Genomic DNA, 20,988 nt, shown 5'->3' with positions numbered 1-20,988 from the left:
TGGTTGTCAGAGAAATCTCGTCTCCTAATAAACATCCTGGAGCTTTGGGCTATTTGGCTGTCTCTTCAGTATTGGATCAACTTGTTGGAGCGCTATCCAGTACTGATTAAGTAAGACACCAGTAAGGCAATGGTGTACACCAACAGTCGGAGGAACCACTGTGGCAAGAAAATAAGAGCAGATCCTGCTTATTGCAACAATGCATCACAACGCTGCTGGTGTAAAAATGCCCTAAAGGTTGTTACTAAAGATTGACCTAAAGAGGTTTGTGACGTGATTTGGACTCCGTAAAATTTATTTTCCATTATCTCTTGGAAATTTTTCATTTGCTGCCCCAAATGCTGCTGCAGCGACATTAACCTCAATGGTTTGCAGGGAAGCAACGGCAGAGCAATAAATCCCTGATAGCGATATAGAGGGAGCGACCCCATAAGTGTCATTTTATTTTTTCTTTCTGTTACTTATTTTGCTGCTGGCAAGGCAACCAAATGTGCAGTGTGTGACATAGGCCTGTTTCATCGAAATAATACATTTAGCCATATGTTACTCTCTGAAAGCATATGGCACCACCTCTTGGCAATTTAGGGGTAATGCATCCTTATGGTCCTTCATGAAATATGTTGAGCCACAATCAAGCCTCCAGAAGGTTATTGAAAAAGGTTACTCTAGTTTGGTGGTCAGTCTCTTACGCTTTCTGGCCCTCTCACTTCCCTTTCTCTCATTCTCATACCAGGATAGTGAACATCAACCTAATCTTTCTGCCTGAGAGCAGAAGACCTCTTTTTCTTTGATAAATTGACTCACAGATCCATTTTTATGCTAACAAGATAAAACAAAACAATTGTACTTACTAACCTTGGAAATGGTAAAACGTGGATCCCTAAAGAGACATGAGCTTTATACATTTTTTTTTCTTTTCAGAACGTGTTCCCGTAGGCCGGGTGCTGAACACAAGAGCAATGAAGGAGATGTACCGCAGTTATATAGAAATGCTGGTTAGCACTGCATTAGACCCAGATATGATTCAGGCATTGGAAGATACTAGTGGTGAGTTATGAGCATTCCTAATATGTTTTCTGGATTCTGCTGCCTGCAGATTTTCTAGGGACATGCAGCATAACTTCAGGTGCAAATAGCAGTATTTATGTGCATAAGGGACTTACACCACCGACTGCCCACTCCTGCTGTGATTAGACCCAGCAGGAGCTGATCGGTGGGTACGGTGGACTCTGCCGGCACCCACTGATGCTTCGATACACAGGCAGAACGGCGGGCTGCCTAGGTAAACAAGGCAGATCGTCGTTCTGTCAGTACAGAAGGCATGGATCCTGTGTCTCTGCCAAGCAGGGGCACCAATCCATGCCTTCCCTTAGTACAAACACCTCGCTCACAGTAGTAAAGCACTGGTCAGACATTTAACCCTTTGATCGCCCCTTCCCAGTCAGTGCAATTAGTACAGTGACAGTGCCTATTTTTTAGCACTGATCACTGTATTAGTGTCACTGGTCTCCAAAATGTGTCAGTTTCCCAACAGTCTGCCGCAATATCGCAGTCCCACTAGAAGTCGCTGATCGCCGTAATTACTATTAAAAAATAAATAAAAATAAAAATGTCCCATAACTTGTAGATGTTATAACTTCCAAAATAACTAACTAAACCAATCAATATACACTTATTGGGATTTTTTTTTACCAAAAAATATGTAGCCGAATACATATTGTCCCAAATAATGAAGACATTAGATTTTTTACAATTTTTTATTGGATATAATTTATAGCAGAAAGTAAAGAAATATTGGGTTTTTTTTTTTTGTTTTGTTTTTTTCAAAATTATCGGTCATTTTTTGTTTATAGCGCAAAAAGTAAAAATCGCAGAGATGATCAAATACCACCAGGTACACGATCGTGCAATTGTCAGTTAAAGTAACGCAGTGCTGTATTGCAGAAAATGGCCTGGTCATGAAGGAGGGTGAACCTGTCTGAGTTTTTCATGTAGCCAATAGATTTATATAATCCTTGAGATTTTTAAATGTACGCTCAAAATGTAAAGCATCCTAACACCCACCCCGTTCTGATCATCAAACCCTGGTACATTTATAGTTAATAAAAGAGCAGATTAAATACTTACCTGTCTTGGAAAAAAAGCAACCCTTTATGACATTGGTCATGTGATCTTAGCCATGTCATGTAATGTGATAGGATCAGTATTCAGGCTGAGCCACATCCTTCTGAATTCCTAAGCCCCTTTAGCTTCAACCATGTGACCAAACTTTCAGTATTTAACCACATTGCACAACCCAGAATTGTTTGTTGTTCAGGATAGGTAATTATTGCATATAAGTTATTGCCTAGCTTTGTATCCAGCCAGCCTTAGGCACTTTATCATATGTTTTCCCTTGTCTTAATGCCTTTCCCAAAGATACTGTTTACAGAATCCAGTAGCTCAAGCTGAAATTTTCTCACAAGGGTATATTGGTGCTTTTCCACTGCATGGTACGGTGTAGGAAAGGTTCAGTACGATACGGTACGGCGGCGCTTTTCCACTACATGGAACCGAACGGTACAGCTCTCTAAACAGTACCATAAACAGTACCACCTCAGTTGTGGTTCCAAGAGGGCCGTACCGGTACCATATACCACAATCCTTTGCATGCAGCCTTGACTGTTTGTCACTACTTGCCACTGATTGGTCAGAGAATCGTTGTTATCCCAACCACTCCCAATCCCAAAAAGTGCCTATGTTAAAGTTGTTGTAAAGGCATAATTTTTCCCCTAAAATAATAAACGTATTATACTTACCTGCTCGGTGCAATGGTACTGCACAGGTGCTTCATACTTTAAAAGCATTGGCTAGTAGAGGGTGAAAAGTGGCCTATAGTGAAATCCACAATTGAGCAATGTAACACGGGCATCTCAAAGTCCCGGCCTCAAGAAGCCAAGGATGGTTAAACATGCCCAAGGCCGGGGGTGCCCATGTTACATTGCTTAACTGCAGGTTTTATTATAGTCCACTTTTCACCTACTAGCTGATGGTTTTAAAGTACGAAGCACCCTCTAGTGGTTATTCTGAGTAATTTCATACAATTTTAGATTTGCTGGTCTTTTTGCCTCTCCTGCTGTGCGCCATATGCCCTCCTGACTTTGCATCTGGGAATAATGTAATTCTTGAATGTACTATTTTTTGTTTTCCCTTATTTGGGCAAACACTACTGTTGTATATTCTGAACCAAATGAAGATCTTTCAAGTGGTGTATGCTTCTTGTAGTTAAATCTTCCCGATGAAGCCACACCTGTAGAAACATGTCAAAGTATCTTGCAGAAGTTGAAATGTTCAAAAGAGACCGCTACTGTATTTGTACAATTTTAATATTTTATATTATTGGTGAATAAAATGTGATGATTTTATCCTCCTTAAAGAGGTTGTAAACCCATACAACTTTTTTTTTTTTTTTTTGCAACCTGTAAGAGAAACACTTAATGAGCTAGTATGCATCGCATACTAGCTCATTATGAAATACTTACCTTAGAACGAGCCCCCGCCGTGCCGCCCGCTTACCTGTATCATGGGCGACATGTCCAGTCGCCTGTCTTCCGGGATTGCGGCATCCGGCCATCTGATTGGCCGGAGCCGCGGTGACGTCACTCCCGTGCAAGCGCGCGGGAGCCGACAGTCACGGCACGGGGCTCTGAAGAAACGGCACCAGCGGACGTTCCTTCAGAGCGCATGCGCCAGTGACGTCACTGGTTGCATGTAAGGTAAATATCTCCTAAACGGTGCATGTTTAGGAGATATTTACAGTACCTATAGGTAAGCCTTATCATAGGCTTACCTATAGGTACAAGTGTCAGAGGAGGGTTTACTTCCTCTTTAAAAAAAATTCTAGTCTGTAAATGGTTCCTTTAAAACCCCGCAGTGTACAGTTTTATGCAGTTCAAATCTGCTGATTTTATCAGATTTTTACATACAGAACCCTTGTCTGTGTTGCACATACTCCCTCTAATGCTCCAATAAATGTCTGTTAATGGCTAGGAGAGTGGGCTTTTGGTGAACAAAAGGATACAGCATTTTTTTAAGTTTATATTTCTCTTAGAGATTTTTCTAACATGACAGTAAGCTACATAGAGTGTTTCCATTTAAGTTAATTTAAATGAAAAAAAAAAAATCATGCATTACTGAAGGGTATATTTTAGGGTCCAGTTTGCATATGCTCAAAAATGGTGAATTAATATGGAAAATGATTGGTCTTGACTTGGAAAATCAAAATTACACTTTAATCAGTCTGGTAGTGTCCGTGGCATGGTTGAGTTCATGTGAGCAGTGCAATCAATATGGTTTTCTTGGCTGACACAGACATGGCTCATTGTGATGCTGACTCACTGAACAATGTCTGGCTGTTTTCTTTGTGTTGCTGCACCTTCCCGAGGTCACCAGCTGACAGGTGATTTTTTTTTTTCTGCCCCCTCTCCAGACGAACTTTACCTCCCACCCATGAGAAAAATCGATGGCATTGTAAATGAACACAAGAAGAAAGTCTTGAAGAAGTTTTCACTGAGTTCAGCTGTTCAGGTAGGACTTCTACTTTCCTATACATTGTTTTCAAAAACATGTTACTGGATGTAACCCAGTAATAAATGCAACAATCAAAAATGAAAGAACTTATTTAACCACTTCAATACCGGACACTTTTCCCCCTTCCCGCCCAGGCCAATTTATAGCTTTTAGCGCTGTTGCATTTTGAATGACAATTGCACAGTCATGCAACACTGTAACTAAACCAAATTTATGTCATTTTTTTCCCCACAAATAGAGCTTTCTTTTGGTGGTATTTGATCACCGCAAGGTTTTTTTCTTTTTTGCTAAACAAATAAAAAAAAGACTGAAAAGTTTGGAAAAAAAAAAAAAGTTTTTTTGTTTATGTTATAAAATGTTGTAAATAGATACGTTTTTTCCTGCACTGATGAGGCCGCACTGACAGGCACTGATGGGGTGGCTCTAATAGGCAGCACTGATATGCAGCACTGATAGGCGGCACTGATCGGCACTGATGGGCACTGATAGGCGGCACTGGTGGGCGGCACTGATAGATGGCAATGATGGGCACTGGTGGGCAGCACTGATGGGGAGGGCACTGGTGGGCATACCTGGGGTCATGGGTGGGCATCCCTGGTGGTTCTAGTGGCACCCCCCCCAAGGGTCTGCACTAGTAATCAATGCTCTGATTACTAGTGCAGACGCCCCCCCACCTGTCAGGAGAGCCGCAGATCGGCTCTCCTCTACTTGTGCCTGTCAGGCACGAACTGAGGAAAGCCGATCAACGGCACTTCCTATTTACTATGTGACCAACTGTGGTTGGACACAGCTGGTCACATGGTAAAGAGCCTACGTCAGTAGGCTCTTTACCAAGATCGGAGATGCGGTGCACAGAGCGCATTATCCTGCCGCCGTCGTATGATGTCCAGTCAGGATAATGTAACCACCTTCCTGCCGTCATTTGCCTATAGGGTGGGCGAGAAGTGGTTAAGCACCGTTGGTATCGTAAAAAAAAAAACCTTCTAAACAAGGGGCCAGTTTACTGTCCTTCAGACTTTAGTGGGGCTGGATTGTGGACAGTGAGAGTAGAAAATGCCTCAAGCTTGGTGGCAAGTGGGAGTAAAAAAAAAATAAATAAATAAACAGCAATTAGGTTAGGAAGAGGATTAATGCACCATCATTGGTATTAGTGGGAGTAATAGTGCCTGATCGTCATCGTCAGTGGAAGGAATATTGCACCGTCATTGGTGTCAGTGGAAGGAATAGTGCATCGTTATTGGGGTCAGTGGAAGGAATAGTACCCATCATTGGTGTCAGTAGAAGGAATAGTGCCCCATTTTTGGGGTCAGTGGAAGGAATAGTGCCCCATCATTGGTGTCAGTGGAAGGAATAGTGCCCTATCATTGGTTTCAGTGGGAGAAATAGTGCCCCATCGTTGGGGTCAGTGGAAGAAATCGTGCCCCATCTTTGGTGTTAGTGGAAGGAATAGTGCCCAATCAATGGTGTCAGAGGAAGAATTTATGCTAAATCACTGGTGTCAGTGGGAGGAATAATACCCCACTGTTGGTGTCAGAGCGAGGCATAGTGTCCCAAGGGCTTAATAAAGGCAAGCAAAGGGCCGCAGTTTTGAGATTACTGTTCTAAACCGATGGGTTTCTATAGTGAGTGATCTCTCTTAAAAGGGAACCAAACTCTGGATTGTGGCCAAAAAAAGAAGGTAGAGGGCAAATAACTAATGACCAGCATTGCATGTGGTCTTCCTGCTGATGATAGTTTCTCTATTACTCATCACTGATCACCAGACAAAATTAGATAAACGAAATCAAGATAATTTTACTTGTTGATTCAAAAAACACCACTCCCTCTCCATAAGGGTTACAAGAAGAAGCAAGAAAAACAGACATGATGTTTTTGCTTATCCTTGTAGTGGTGTTGCCCCCAAAACACGTTGACTGTTTATATAGGCCTTTTTTTTTATCAACAATTCTCTTGGACTCTCTTTATACGTTTTTGGTCTGGCATTCCTTTCTGTTCTTCTATGGTAAGGGTGCTCATCTAGGGAAGCCTTGCTGTGTGGGAGACGCCTTGTCAGAGCAATTAAGCTTGTTTGAAGTTTTCCTTCATCTAACTATGCTTGCAAGTCCAAAAGTTCCCAGCGACTCTTCTATTATGTTCTGAAATTTTGGATGAGGACTGGGTTAGTATACTGCAAGAATTGAGGAGAGTATTATGAGTATCGTGTTTCCTAGACTGGTTCGGCTATTTCTTCTACATAGGTTCTATAGAATACCAGAATTCTTACATAAAATAGGTTTAAGTGCAGATGCTAATATTTCAAAATGTGGAGCCAACCAGCAATCCCTTATACACTGGATTTGAATATGCCCAAGATTAACTTGAGACTGGCATACTGTTGTATCAATAATCAATCAAGTTTTCAATGTTATCTTAAATTGGTAAAGACGACTTGTTGAAGTTCAAAACGAGCATCAGAATGGGGAAGAAAGGGGATTTAGGTGACTTTGAACGTGACATGGTTGTTTGTGCCATTTGTGTCTGAATATTTCAAAAACTGCTGATCTACTGGGATTTTCACGCACAACCCTCTCTAATGTTTACAGAGAATGGTCTGAAAAAGAGAAAATATCCAGTGAGCTTCAGCTGTGTGGATGAAAATGCCTTGTTGATGTCAGAGGAGAATGGGCAGACTGGTGCCTGTCAAGGTCTTACCTGGCCTTTCTGTCTGCAGCCATCTTGGACATGTGCTGACTGCTTGAGGCATTTTCTACTCTCACTATCCACAATCCAGCCCCACTAAAGTCTGAAGGACAGTAAACTGGCCCCTGAATCTTAAGATTCTGATAGCTTCATCACTTCCTGCTGCTTCCTGGGCATAACTTAGTGATGAGGTTGCACACAGGACATATAATACCACCTGTTGGCTTGCAGTCCTTTGCTCGTCTGTTTGTTTTTTAGATGGATCTCTGCTGGCTGGATCTCTGCTGGCTATCTACTGGTTCCTCCGTGTATGATCTCGCTTTGACTGACGACCTTCCTGGCTCTCGATTTCCCTTTTGGCTGACGACCTTCCTGGCTCTCGATTCCCATTGGCTTATGACTTTCTTTGACTACCGATCTGGTACGGCTGGTCGCTGCTGCTCCTTGGAGACTTCCTCGCAATCTGCTGTCTCAATAACCATTCTTCCATCCTGCTTTACAGTCGTTGGTTTTAACGGCTTGGTTGTTGAATGCCAGGTGCTTAAGGATAGAGGTTTGTCTGAATCGGTAATTCCTACGCTGTTAAAGGTTAGGAAATCTATCTCTAGGAAGATCTACCATTCTATTTAGAAGACGTACCTTGCATGGTGAGAGTCTTTTGGGGGTTCTCTCCTCCTTTTCGGTGGCTCGGATCTTGGCTTTCCTCCAACGGGGGGTTGAGCAGCGCCTGGCCTTGCGTGCCATCAAGGGCCAGGTTTCGGCCTTGGCAGTTTTCTTTAAACATCTATTGGCCACACTTTCCTTGGTGCGTACCTTTTATCCAGGGAGCTCGACATTTGGTTCCTCCAGTGCGCTCTCCATTACCGTCGTGGGTCCTCAAATTGGTGTTGTCAGTTATCCAGGAATCTCCCTTTGGAAATATCGGGAGGCTCCCCTGCTTACGTTGTCCCAGAAGGTGGTCTTTTTGGTGGCTATTACTTCTGTGTGCAGGGTGTCAGAGCTGGCGGCGTTGTCTTATCGTTCACCTTACCTATTGGTTTACAGAGCTAAGGTGGTTCTTCGTCCCTGTCCGTTGTTCCTTCCAAAGGTAGTCTCTGATTTTCTATTTGAATGAACAAATTGTGTTGCCTTCCCTATGTCCCTGGCCAAAACATCCTAGGGAAATTGCTCTGCATTCCCTGGATGTGGTTTGAGCAATCAGGGTGTACTTGGCAGCTACGGAGTCCTTTAGGAAGTCAGACTCCCTATTTGTATTCATGGTTGGACCTCGAAAAGGGGTAGCCGTTTCTGCTGCGACCATTTCCAGATGGATCCGACAGACAGTGATTCAGGCCTCTTCAATTAGGGGTCAGGTTCCTCCTTTCCCTGTTAAGGAACACTCTACTCGGGCAATTTGTGCCTCCTGTGCCTTCTGTCATCAGGCATCAGTGATGCAGGTTTGCAAGGCGGCCACCTGGTCGTCTGTGCACACTTTTACAAAGTTTTATAAAGTGGATGTGTTGGCATCTGCTATTGCTTCTTTTGGCTGCAAGTTTTTGCAGGCTGCTGTTTAGAGGACCTGGTCCTCTTTGAGGGTGTATTGTGTTTTTTTCAGGTGAGCTCCAGTTGTTTTGGTTGAGCTCCATGTTACCTGGTTGGCTATGGTTAGCCTTGGGAATTTTTTTTTTTTTATGTTTTCCCACCCCTCATGTTTAACACTGCTTTGGGACGTTCCAATAGTTAAGAAGAATCAGGAGCTGTGTCCGTCAATGAACATCAGAGAAATGGATTTTACTGTAAGTCAAAAATCCCATTTTTCAGTTGTCTTACAAGAGAGGTGGTCAACAGGAACAAACATACATAATCAGGTTACCACTTAAAGGGGTTGTAAAGTTTCAGATTTTTTAAAATAAAAAGAACATGTTTTACTTACCTGCTCTGTGTAAAGGTTTTGCACAGAGCAGCCCCAATCCTCCTCTTCTGGGGTGCCCTGGTGGCGCTCCTGGCTCCTCCTCTTCATTGGGTGCCCCCATGGAGAGCTGCTTTCAATGGGGGCACCCATGCAGGCATGCTCCCGAGTCCTGCTGCTCTGTCCATTGACACAGACAGTAGGACTTGGGCCCCCCCCGCCCCCAACCCTTCCTGTGTCACTGGATTTGATTGACAGCAGCGGGAGCAAATGGCTCTTGCTGCTATCTGTCTGTTCAATGAGATGAGAGTCTGCGGCTGGAGCCGCTTGTCTCATGCATGGTGCTGGAACGAATGGGCTCAGGTAAGAAAGGGGGGGTCGGGGGGGGGGGGGTCTTGGGCTGCGGAAAAGGTTTTTACCTTAATACAAACAACGCTTTAAGATGAAGAACTTTGAGACTTTACAATCCCCTTAAATAAGACTCAGTATAGGTGATTAATAGTAATGGATAAAACATTGTATTCGTCGTAGTGAAAAATTACAAACTTTCCCAGTCAAATCTGGTTTAAAATTTAGCAGAAAAACAAAAGAAATGATGAATAGGGTCTTGGGGGCAAGGGGAACAGACAGAAGGGGGATAATAGCCAAGTAATCTAAGGAACTAGCAAAGTAGAAGGTCAGGATGAGAGAAGAATGGAGGAGGAGAAAATATGCTGCCTCTCAAGATGTTCCCAGGACACCGAGGTAGGTAATATTGTCAGAATTTGTAGAGAACACTTAAAGATGCTCATGCATGTTTCAGTTGATCTGTTATGACTCTTGAGTTGTGGAACCATAAACAGTTGCCATCACTTTTTGGTAGGTATTCGTGGATGCCAGTGGTTTTTAAATGTGTATATATACCTGCATTTGTTGTATTTTTTTTACGGAGTTAAATTCTGTTTTAAATGTCTTCATTCCCTTTAATATATTTTCATTCTTGCTTTTTCATTACCTGTAGGAGGCGCTTCACACATTTCCACAGCTAATTACTGAAGCAGGGGAATCTACTGTGAGGATGAAACCTGGCGGAGAGCCTTACAATCGAAAAACACTCAACAAGCTAAAAAAGAATGTAGCCAAACCACAGGTAAGGAGAAATATGGATAGCTCTGGTGATTGTGGGAAAGTAGTCAAATTTCCAGCAATGCATCCATCCATTTCTGGTCTGATTATGCCAATAAAAATCATTGGGAGGGCAGACTTATCTAGGTCAATCAAACCTTCCATTTAATAAACCAAAGACCTTAGCCCTTCAAGACCAGTTATAAGAGGGAAAAATCCCACCAGCATTTTCAAAGTTTGTCCCAGGATTTCCGACCTTTTTTGACATGCTGGTGCAGCTTACAAGATGTCCTCGTAGCCACTCTGACATGAATGTCTTGATTTGAAGAAGCCAGTGATGGAAATGGCTGTTAAGCGAGGAAATGCACATTTTCAAGATAACATCTAAACTGTAGCAAAACAGAAGTCTATGATTTGAGACCCCCGGTACCAACCAAAAAAAAAAATGATTTCATCTTTACTCATCTGCTACTCCACACATTTTCATTGTTCATGTTCTGCTTTTTTTCTAGGAATTCAAGGTGGATGCTGAGAAGTCACTTTATTACTCCTTGTACCATTCCTTGCATCACTACAAGTATCACACCTTCCTACGTTGCAAGCAAGAGGTAAGTAGGTGACTCCTCTTTGAACCCAGGTTGCATGTTTGCAATATTGTTAAAATTTTATAAAATTATTTTATTAACAGAAAATCATTTTGGGGGGCTGTATTTATTTTCTTTGCCAAAATTCAGGAATACTTGATTTTTCTAAAATTTTAGTATGTGTTAAAAAGTATTAAATAAAAAGACAAAGTATACTTCCTCAAATTGTCACCTACTAAGTAATTGAAAATAAAGTAAACCCTAAAAGTGAGTGACAGTTAGTTTGCTAATGCTTTGCGTATCATAAACCTTTCCAATTGCTTTCACCTTTTTTCAGGTGACAACGGTGGAACGGCCTGTGCATTATGTGTGGTCAAGGCCATTTGTAGTCTCCACTGGTTGAGTGTGTGACATTTGTCATGCATTCGTTCGCTTAATTACAGTACAGATGTGGTACTGAATCAGCCTTTTTTTCTAACATGTTTGTAATCATTGGATATGGATTTTGAAGAACATTTAATATTTATTGCAATAACAACCTCTGCTACAAGCTGTGAAAAATTTAACTTTATACACAATCTGGCCATTCAGGTTAGAAATGAAATGATTATGAGGATATTTTTTTTAAGCTGGATTCTAGTTTTTGTTTTTGTATGGTCTGTGAAAGTTCTTTCATTATTTAAATATCAATTTATTTCAGCTAGTAAAATTATATTTTTAATACGTGAGAAGGTCTAAACCTGTGTAAATATTTGCCTTTTTTAAGTCGTATCTTTTACCTTTCATTGATTTAAAATTTAAATTTATTTTCTATTGTAGGCCAGTTATATTCATCTTATGGAATGTTTCCACAATTTGTAGCCAAATAACTTTAGAGGTCTTTTTGTGACCGTGTTGAATATATATAAATCCTGTATAATAATAATAATATATGTTGTGCATATGTTTCGATTATACGTTGTATTCGAATCTTGACTGTGGAGAACAAATATCTTCATAAATAGCAGGCATCAGTGAGTGAGAGTTCATCTGATAACCATTGTCTTCCCCTTATATAGACCAACGCAATAGAAGAGCAGAATGATGATTTGGGGCAAGAAGAGGTTGTTCAGCAGTGCATGAGGAACCAGCCTTGGCTCGAAAAACTCTTCGACTCCTTCATTGACCTAATCACGCAAGCACAAAACAAGTGCGCGTGACCGAACACATGACTGCTATAAAAGCTGACAAACAGAAACCTGTTAAGGGGGAATCAAATCACAAAATAAAAAACAAGTGACTCCAGTAACGAGAGAGAGACATGCCATGCGGAAGAGGCAATGTGTTCTGTCCTGGACTTAACTTTTGTTGCCAAGGCAACGAGCTATAAAGGGGAATGGATGAAGTAAGTTCTGCAGGCCTCAACTTGACTTTAGGCCTCGGGCTTCTGAACAGTGACACCTGGTTGAATTAAGGTGGTTCTCTCTTTCTCTAGACTTCTGTCTTCTTCCTTTGTTCTTTGTCCTTCTTTAGCTGGAGGAGGATTTGCTAACTGTGCATCGTTTTAATTTTTTATTTTTTTTTTTCCATCATTTGCTCCTTGTGCCGTCCCCATCATACTGTACAGAGGATTTCTGGCTCTGTCTTCTGTTCAGATCTGCTTCCAGTGACTGACATATTCTGACAGGAGCAAGCAGCCCCAACATTCTGTCCCTTGTTATTTATTGGGAAGCATGCGTGTATGTGTTGTGCGTGTGAAAGAGCCAGATTCCCTGTTGTTTGGGGTGGTGGGCATTTCGATTTTGGATTAACAAATCTTTTTCTGTAAAGGTAACTCGCCACAAAAAAAAAAAAAAAAAAATTGCCACAAAGAGACGCTCACTGTTCACTGCCAATTTTAGTTTGGTCATTCACCAAAAATTATTTAACCTTTCTTCACAGCCCTATATTTTTTTTAATTTTTTTTAAACATATTTTAACCTGGCTGCTAGCATCATTGAATTTTATTATGAAATGAAATTTTTGTCACCCCGCAAATTTTTTTCTGGACAGAAAGTTATGAGTAAGCAAGGATGCCTGTGAGAAAAACATACGTGTTTTGCTTGACCTAAATGATGTAAATTGTTGACCACAGCCATTGGCAGTGCACGCAGCAAGAATAGAATTTGTGCAGTTCTACATTTCAGGAATTATGAACAGGGTAGTAAAAAAAAAAAAAAAATCTTCTACAGCTATTCTCTCCAAAGATGTTCATTAAATTGGAAAATCTACAAAATGGTACCATATCTGTGTTCTGTTGTATTAGATGTCTGGGGATTCATTTTATCTAGGGTGAAGAGCAAAAGCTTTGTAGCCTCTTGCCAACAGAGTAATAAAGCTTTGTTAATCCAATATCAAGAGACATGTTCCTTATTTTATTCCCTATTTTGAGTCATCTAATTGTACTTACATTCAGTATTTTTATTGTTGTGGGGTTAATTCGATATATATATTCTGTTGCATCCCTTAACATAGAAATGGTGTTATCAACTTTTTATATATATATTTTTTTTTTTTCTTTTAATCTGGGAAGAAGCTTTCTTTTGTGGCTTAATTCACCCTCTGTGCTACTGGAAGTCTGTAAAAAATTTTATTGTTCGAAACAGTGTTTTGCTGTTGTTATGCACTGCAAAACGTTTGCTAGCAATTCCATTAGCATTGAGCTGAATAAGTAATTTTGCCTCCTCTCTCACTTTGTAAAGTCCTCTCCAGTCATTTCAGCACTATGAAATATAGCTATCAGTCAAAAATTCAGATATTTTCTTTAACATTGTAGAATTTTAAAAGTGTGTGCATTTTCTTTTTTAAGGTAGTTGCTGATGGCGTGGAGATATACTGCTATTTTAATTTAGAGGAGTGGAAAAAGTTAAAAAGATTTTTTTTGTCAAGTCATGGTTCTAACGTTTATTTAATCATTACTACATGGCAGTTGTGCCCCTTTTGTTTTTGTTTTTGGATGACAATTTAAAATCCTATTTCCCAGTATGTTTGAGGGATGACATTATCGGGGAGATAAAACCGTTTGCGTGTGTGGTATTTTTTTCTACATTTTTTTTTTCTAAATTTGCTGTAAATATTGTATAGGAGAAAAATCTATGTACAATATTGTATTTGACTATATCTAATTGATAATGATGATGTTGCCTAGATGTGAAGTGTTCAGTTTAACTGAACTCGGATTAGTATTTTGCTCAGAAAAAAATAAACTTAGAACAGAGAGAAAAAAATAAAAAAAATATGGGTATTCTTAAGCAACAACCTCTTCTATCCTTTTCACATTTACAATTTTTTTTTTCACTGTTATTTTTGATTTTAAGTTATATCATTGGGGAAAAAGCATTGGAAAATTTTGTTTAAAAAAAAAAAGTACAAACTCTTAGCTTAAATCCAGCTATGTCTTTTTAACTGTTGTCACCAAGGTAGTTTGTTTATAAAAACCTAATGTTGCCAGCATCTGAGTAAGGCTAAATTACTTTCGACAAACTATCTTTTTTTTATTTTAATTTTTTGTAAACTGGCTCTGTAAATGGTTCTTGATTTGTTGGGTTTTCTTTACCATACTTAATGTAACATTAGTTCTATTTTTTATTAATTGAAAATACCAGTCAATTCATTAAGGGACCCATTTTTTATTTTTGAACAATGATTTTGGTGCTAATTAATTATGTCAGACTGCCTTAAAAAGGATCTAGGTGTGCAACACAAAAAGTTAAAATCTGCAATGTATTGACTGCAAAACAAACATTTTTTTATCTGTGTTTCTTCACCTAGAATATGGCATGATTTGATCAATCGCTCTTCATGTCTATGCTATATTTTGTCAATTTTGTTTGTGTAACATGGCACATAACTAGCTTTTTAAACTTCTTTTTTTATATTTGCAAATGAAAGGAAGGGTGCACATATGGCTACCGATCATAAACCATAAGTTAATATATATATTTATTTTTTTAAATAACTCCTGTTTTGACTGGTGGAAGAAATATTCCCGTTAGGTTTCAGTACAGAGGGGAAGGGATGCGAGGCACTGGGTCTTTAGCTATTTCAGTCCAATAAGACAGGGCTTGCTTCAATGGAGCATGATGGCTCTGGCTAGGCAACTCTCATACACCAGGGGACCCTGGGAGACATCTAGAAGTTTAGAACTGTAACGGGAGCACCACACCAATAATAGTGGAGTCCAAAATACTACATATTACTTTCAAGGCATTTTGGGGTTTGAAATAATCCACCTTTTATCAAGGCTTAGAATGTTGCGAGCAAAACAATTTCAGGACTCCATTGATTCCAGGAGATATGTATTATGTTTTCTTACTGTTCTACAGCAGCCAGTACTGCAAAAGCCACTTTGTGTACTTGGCTGCCAAAGAACAATTAAAAAAAAAAAAACGGAATCTCTAAAGTTACTAGAGTCCTGCCCGACATTTGTAAGTGGAATTCTAAGCCCTGATGAAAGGGAACATCTCCCGAAATGTGTTGGCGGTAAAACCCTCATCCTAATTAATATTAACAAAATATTTTAGACTCGACAAATATTATGGTGGTGTTCCTGTTGCTTGTTTTAGGCTGAATGTAGTAAACTGTAGTAAAGTAAACTGATATCATTTAAGAAAATGATGCACTAACAATGAGATTTCCAGCATAAAGAAGTTTTTAGCTCTCTACAGTACTTGATCAAAACAGTTTTACAAATAACAAATTAGCATTTCAATTTTTTTTTTATTTTTTAAAGGAATTGTTAAAGAATTAGAAGACAAATTTAAAGAATCCATTCAAGGGTTTTGTTGCTGTTTTCAATTAAGTATAAGCCAATGTTTCAGACAGCCAATGGCTTGAATACCTTTGCCATTATGTTTTTTTAAAAATGTAGAGTCAACAATACAAATTGATTTATTTGCTTAAATGGTTTGTAAGTCGAAACTACTGGCTTTGTTTTGTGCCAGAATGTTTATTTAATAGGGGCCAGAGTCCCGTAAAAGCTCCATTCATAAATAACTGCTTTCTGTGGTTGTCTAGAACAAAATCAGTCCAGATTCTCAGAACTGGGACAGATGTTGAATCTGTCTCCCTAAATTTGTAATGCGGTGGCATGAGGATAGGAAATGCAGTTTAATCCCTTTTTTTTGAGTTCCATAAAAAAAAAAAAAAAAAAAATTATAGATCTGTTTGCCTTGTATACAGGTAGTTTTCAACACTATTGGATGAATTGGCAGAATCACAAATATTGAAACATTTTATTCTAATAATAGTATGGAAAAAAGTTGGCTTTAGCATTTTTTTAGTTGTATTCTTTAAAAAAATCTCCATAAAGTACATAAAACAATTACCCATGTATGGCATTTTTAAAATTCTGAATGTCAGATTTCCACTTAGGGGTTATTGATCTAGGAATAAATTGGAAATATGCTACTGAGAGACAAACCAGGAATTACAGCTCAGAGCCAAGCCCTGGCTGCTACAGTAGACCCAAAAATGGTTACAGACAACAGCAAGTGATCAAAGTGTTCACATACCCACAACCAAAGGAAAAAATAGTGAGACCTGCTGTAAGATTTCCCCTGATCTGTTTGACATTTGGCCTAAATTGCACAACTGTAGTCATATTTAAACCAAAACCTTCAACAAATTTTCGTAGCTTGCCCACTACTCTTTGCCTACAGAGTTGGTATGACATGCCAAGATTTTTTTTTTTTTTTTTTTTTTAATGCAGTTCATGTAATAACTAGAAGTAAGAGCTTTGCATTTGGGAATGTAAGTAAAATCCTCTCTGTGTACAAAACTTTTTTTCCTTTTTTTTTTTCATTTATATATGTGCAGTTTATTTTATCATCATTATTATACAGTAAGTATATTTTGTTTAGCTTGTAGAATATTTTTTAAGTATGATGCCCCCCCTTAGGTCTTGTCATTCGAATAGGGTGACAGTCTACTGCAGTATTAAGTTTAGTAGCACTTTTGCAGCATGATTGGGCAACCCAAGGCCTCAACAGCCAAAAAGTAGATGCCCTGCAAGTTTCTGGCTACAGTCCACGCCGGGACAATTTTCTTTTTTTTTTTTCTGTGCAGTTAGACAGGTAATTGGGATGGCCATAGCTACTTTAGAGTAAGGTTTGCAGGGTTTTTTTTTAATACATGTTTATACATAGCTACCTTGAATGTATATATATTTTAGTAAAGTATTGATTTGTCTACCCTATTTCTCCTTTTAATACTCTTGTTTTTTTGTTGTATATAATAATTTTGGCTTAATAATATCGATTAATTAAGCAGTATTTTGGAGATCTCTGGACCTTTGTACTCAATGAGGGGGTGGCTGTATTTAGTGCTATTCGGACTGTCGAAATGCTGCTTATGGTGTCCATTTACCCTGTTGGCAAAATCACTGTAGTGTAGTGGACACCTAACAGTTTAGTATATTGCAATACAAAAGGGATAAGATACCTCATGTCTTTCAGGAATTCCAATTTTTTTAAGAATATATAAATATATATTAAAAATCTCTGTTAGTTTTCTTTTTAATTATTGCTATCAGTGTTCCTGTTGGGTAGATTTCCTCTCACTTTATGCATGGGTGACTACTGGGTCTGGAAAAGGGAGTGTTGGTAAATTTTTACAATGAGTGAACCACATTCAAAAATTAACAGGTTCTACCCCTTCCACTCTCTGCTAATAATATAAGGTGATTCAGAGCCCAATGCACACCCAATGGGTGTTATCTGCATTCCCACCAAATAACTTTTTCTATACTTCCTGTCCTAGTGTCACAATAGGGAGAGAGGGGGAGCTCCCTTTAATGGGGGTGCGGACTCGAACAAACTTTGTCTGCAGCTCCACTTTAAAAAGGAATTTCAGCTTAAATGCTACAAAAGTCATATCTTAAACTTTGTAATCCTTCTATTAAGCTTATAAAGATTTAGATGGTGATTTACACAGTAGAGACTGCTCTGTTGTAGCATGCAATCCTGAACTCGTGGCTAGTTTGAGCTTTTCTTGAACCAGCAAGCAGGAAAACATTAAAATGCATGCAAGGTTTCGGGATTTAATTAAGGGATCGCATGAAAACCCATACACTGTGCAGTTTGGTACATTTTTTTTCTTTTTTTCTTATATTAATGGATTTAAGGAGATCAATTAACTCTACAGTAAAGGAGAATACTGCTTTAAAATAGGTATTTCTTGAAAAACAGATCGGGACTTCTATTCCTGACCTCCCTTTAAAAATGCTAGCTACCTGGCTGTTACTCTGACTCACTGGCTTTAGTACTTCGAGTCAATGACATGGAGCACGTATGCAGATCATAAAAGTCCTTGGTAATTTTTTTAGAGGTCACTGATGGCGACCTACCTGTTGCCTTCTGCCAGGTTTCCTTTACATCGTATTGCTTTGGACTTTAAAAGTAGTCTCCTAGTATACTGCAGGTGTAGGAATAGGTCCCAGTAGCCATATAAACCACTTGTGATCCCTTTAAGATGCCCTAAATAGCTAGAAGTGGATGCTTTTCTGTTCCTGTATTTAAGCCTTTTGGCAATCTAGTTCAGCCAGGCTGTTGTCTACTAATGCTTTTAATTTGTTCATGTAAATTACTGCATCCCCCGATCCGTATTAAAAAAAAGTCTATCATTTGGTCAATAGCGACAATAGGCTAAATCAGGAGTGGACTAATTAATATGGAATTCAGGAGCCAGTCTGTCCGATCTGGGAACCTGCAGCATTTTTTTTTTTAGGAGCCAGTTTCATTGGCAACTAGCGAAAATCTCAAAGAGCCTGCACGGTTTTGGAATGTTGTCTATTGACCACTATATTGGGATTGCTCTTTCGAGACAACACACACTTGTTTTCTTTTTTTTCTTTTTATTCATTATAGAAACTGCTGGATAGCTTTTAAAGTGCACATATTAGCCATAACCTGCACAAGGTGCCATTTTGTGGTCGAATCCAGATAACTTTAATAGGCAGCACCTCAATACAGAGTGACCAATGGCGATAGTCTAAAGTAGGATGCCCACCACTTCACAATTGGATTTGGTTTCTGCTAGCAGTGTAGACACTCGGGAATCAGCGCAAGTCCTGTTTTCTCAATTTCTGAACTTGTTTGGGGAGTGATGTAATGGGGGAATTTGCTCTCATGCAACCATAGAGCATGGGTGAGACTTCAATCTCACCTTGGCTAATAATATTAATGGCGCTTGGACCTGTAATGAGAACGATACCTTACAGTTCATCAGTAACTTCCCTAGGACAATATGATTAGGTCTCTATGAATAAAATGGGATGCTTGTTAGGTATTTCTGACCCCTGAGTTCCAGCCAGTATACGGGTCCGAAAATATGCACTCAAATTGCACGCTTTTGCGTTTGACAGCTTTTTTGTTATTATGCTGCCCTATCCTATTGGTTTCCCTGGCTGCTTCTGTGCCCATTGAGACCTAGCCTATGGGTTGGCCTCAGACCCCAGGTGTAAAGCTCTCTGTTGTCCAACAATTGTCCTTATTTCTTCCCTTTGCAGTGACGAGTCATAGGGGGGAAAAAAAAGATAGGCAATATAAGCAGGGCTTAAAGCCAAGGCAGGTGCTGGGGAGAAATGAGCATGCGTGTTTGCGAATTGCTTCGATTTTAAAAAGTTGAGTGGTATGCTGCTGAATTAATGCCTTGTATGTTCAAAATGGCTGCTATGTATGACATGAGCACAAATGTACTTTAGCTCGTCCTTTTCAATGGCTTTCACTTCCTTCTAAAAATAGTGACACCAGTTTTTTCTTTTTTTTTTTTTGGTTGGCAATGGTATAGAAGGTGATAATACACTGGAACTAATCAAGTGTAATTGTACTCTGGATAGTAAATGATGAATGCTGGTTGCTTTGGTACCGCTTACTGTTCTTAGCAAATTTATCTTTACGTCCTCAAATAAAACAGCTCAAACATTGTCATCATTTGGAGAGAATACTGTATGGTATGAATTGAGTAGATGGAATCTATTTAGACTTTTAAATTCGAAGTAAAAAATTGACTGTTGGTATTTAAAATTTCAAACCATTAAGGAAATTATAACATCATAACTGACAATTTCAACTGATTTTCTGTCGATTCAAGTTGTATTGTCTGCTTAACTTGCCTCTCTTTGCATTTGAATCATTTGTTAAATTTAATTTCCATTTTAGTTTGCTAAAAAAAAAAAAAATTACATTGGATGACCCCTACTTAGAATTTCTTAAGACTACAAAAAATGCACCATGAAGGATGCATAGCAAATAAATGTTGTGAAAGAGGAAGGAAGGGTGGGTGACCTTAGCATATTTTGTATCAGGTTTGCAGCGAAACTATACTCCCTATTTTTACCCCCTCTCTAACAGTCAAAAATACTCTGCTAGCCCCTCATCAGTGCCGTAATTTTTCCCCGGGTGACTATCTTCCGAAATCTTTAATGGCCGGTGCGAGATGATAGAACTCCTGCAAATGTGCAGGAGCCTGACATCTCGGCACACAGGGACTGTGCTGGTGCTGTAAGGTGAGCAGTGCATGCACAGCTTAGTTTATTGCCACAGAAGACAGCAAGCAGGCAGGTAGGTATGTTTTTTTTGCAGAAGAGACATTGCATGTGTTTTCTGTGATAGCCTGCCTGCTTGCAAGTTTTTGTAAAATGACTTCAGTTACGCTTTAAGCCCTAGACTAGTTATGTGTTCCTCTCCTTTTTTTTCATTTTACCTTGACAAACCAACAATAGGCAATTGAAGAGTTTTCTAAAGGCATAGTCCACCTTTGGATCCATGCTTCAAGTTGCACCTATGTGGGTACATTTATTACATATTTGCAAAAGGTGGACTTGGCCTTTATAAACATTCAATTGCCATTCAGCAACTTAGAACATCAAGTTGAGTCATGTTAACTTTTCTGCAACCCAACCCTTTCATAGTGACCATATAAAGAAGGGATGGAGGTTAGCACTAAAGCAATGACAGGTTTACTTCTGTGGTGTAACATCACCCTTCTAAAATACCCTAAGGTGACAATAACTAAGAATATAAGGGCAATGCCCCCTAGTCCCACTCATCTCCCTCTTTTGCAACATATGGTTGTCTACTGCACTACAGGTGTACTTCTAGTCAATCCTATAACTCTGCACACTGGTGCCTGGTGGATTGCAGCAGA

At 39.4% G+C, this 20,988-nt stretch overlaps 1 protein-coding gene across 1 annotated transcript in view; it reads left to right on the top strand.

Moving 5' to 3' along the window:
* Positions 1 to 12,766, top strand: part of PRR12 (proline rich 12) — a 196,941-nt gene extending 184,175 nt beyond the window's left edge. Inside the window, exons 10-14 of the mRNA XM_082273219.1 lie at positions 922 to 1,047; positions 4,469 to 4,566; positions 10,137 to 10,265; positions 10,753 to 10,848; positions 11,883 to 12,766. Of these exons, the coding sequence (XP_082129345.1) occupies positions 922 to 1,047; positions 4,469 to 4,566; positions 10,137 to 10,265; positions 10,753 to 10,848; positions 11,883 to 12,023 (590 nt within the window). The 3' untranslated portion in view covers positions 12,024 to 12,766. The remainder of the gene's footprint in view (positions 1 to 921; positions 1,048 to 4,468; positions 4,567 to 10,136; positions 10,266 to 10,752; positions 10,849 to 11,882) is intronic.
* Positions 12,767 to 20,988: the final 8,222 nt, after the last annotated feature.

Source organism: Pelophylax lessonae, assembly GCF_965119305.1.
Source record: "Pelophylax lessonae genome assembly, chromosome: 12".
NCBI lineage: Eukaryota > Metazoa > Chordata > Amphibia > Anura > Ranidae > Pelophylax > Pelophylax lessonae.
This window is presented reverse-complemented; position numbering and strand designations above follow the sequence as displayed.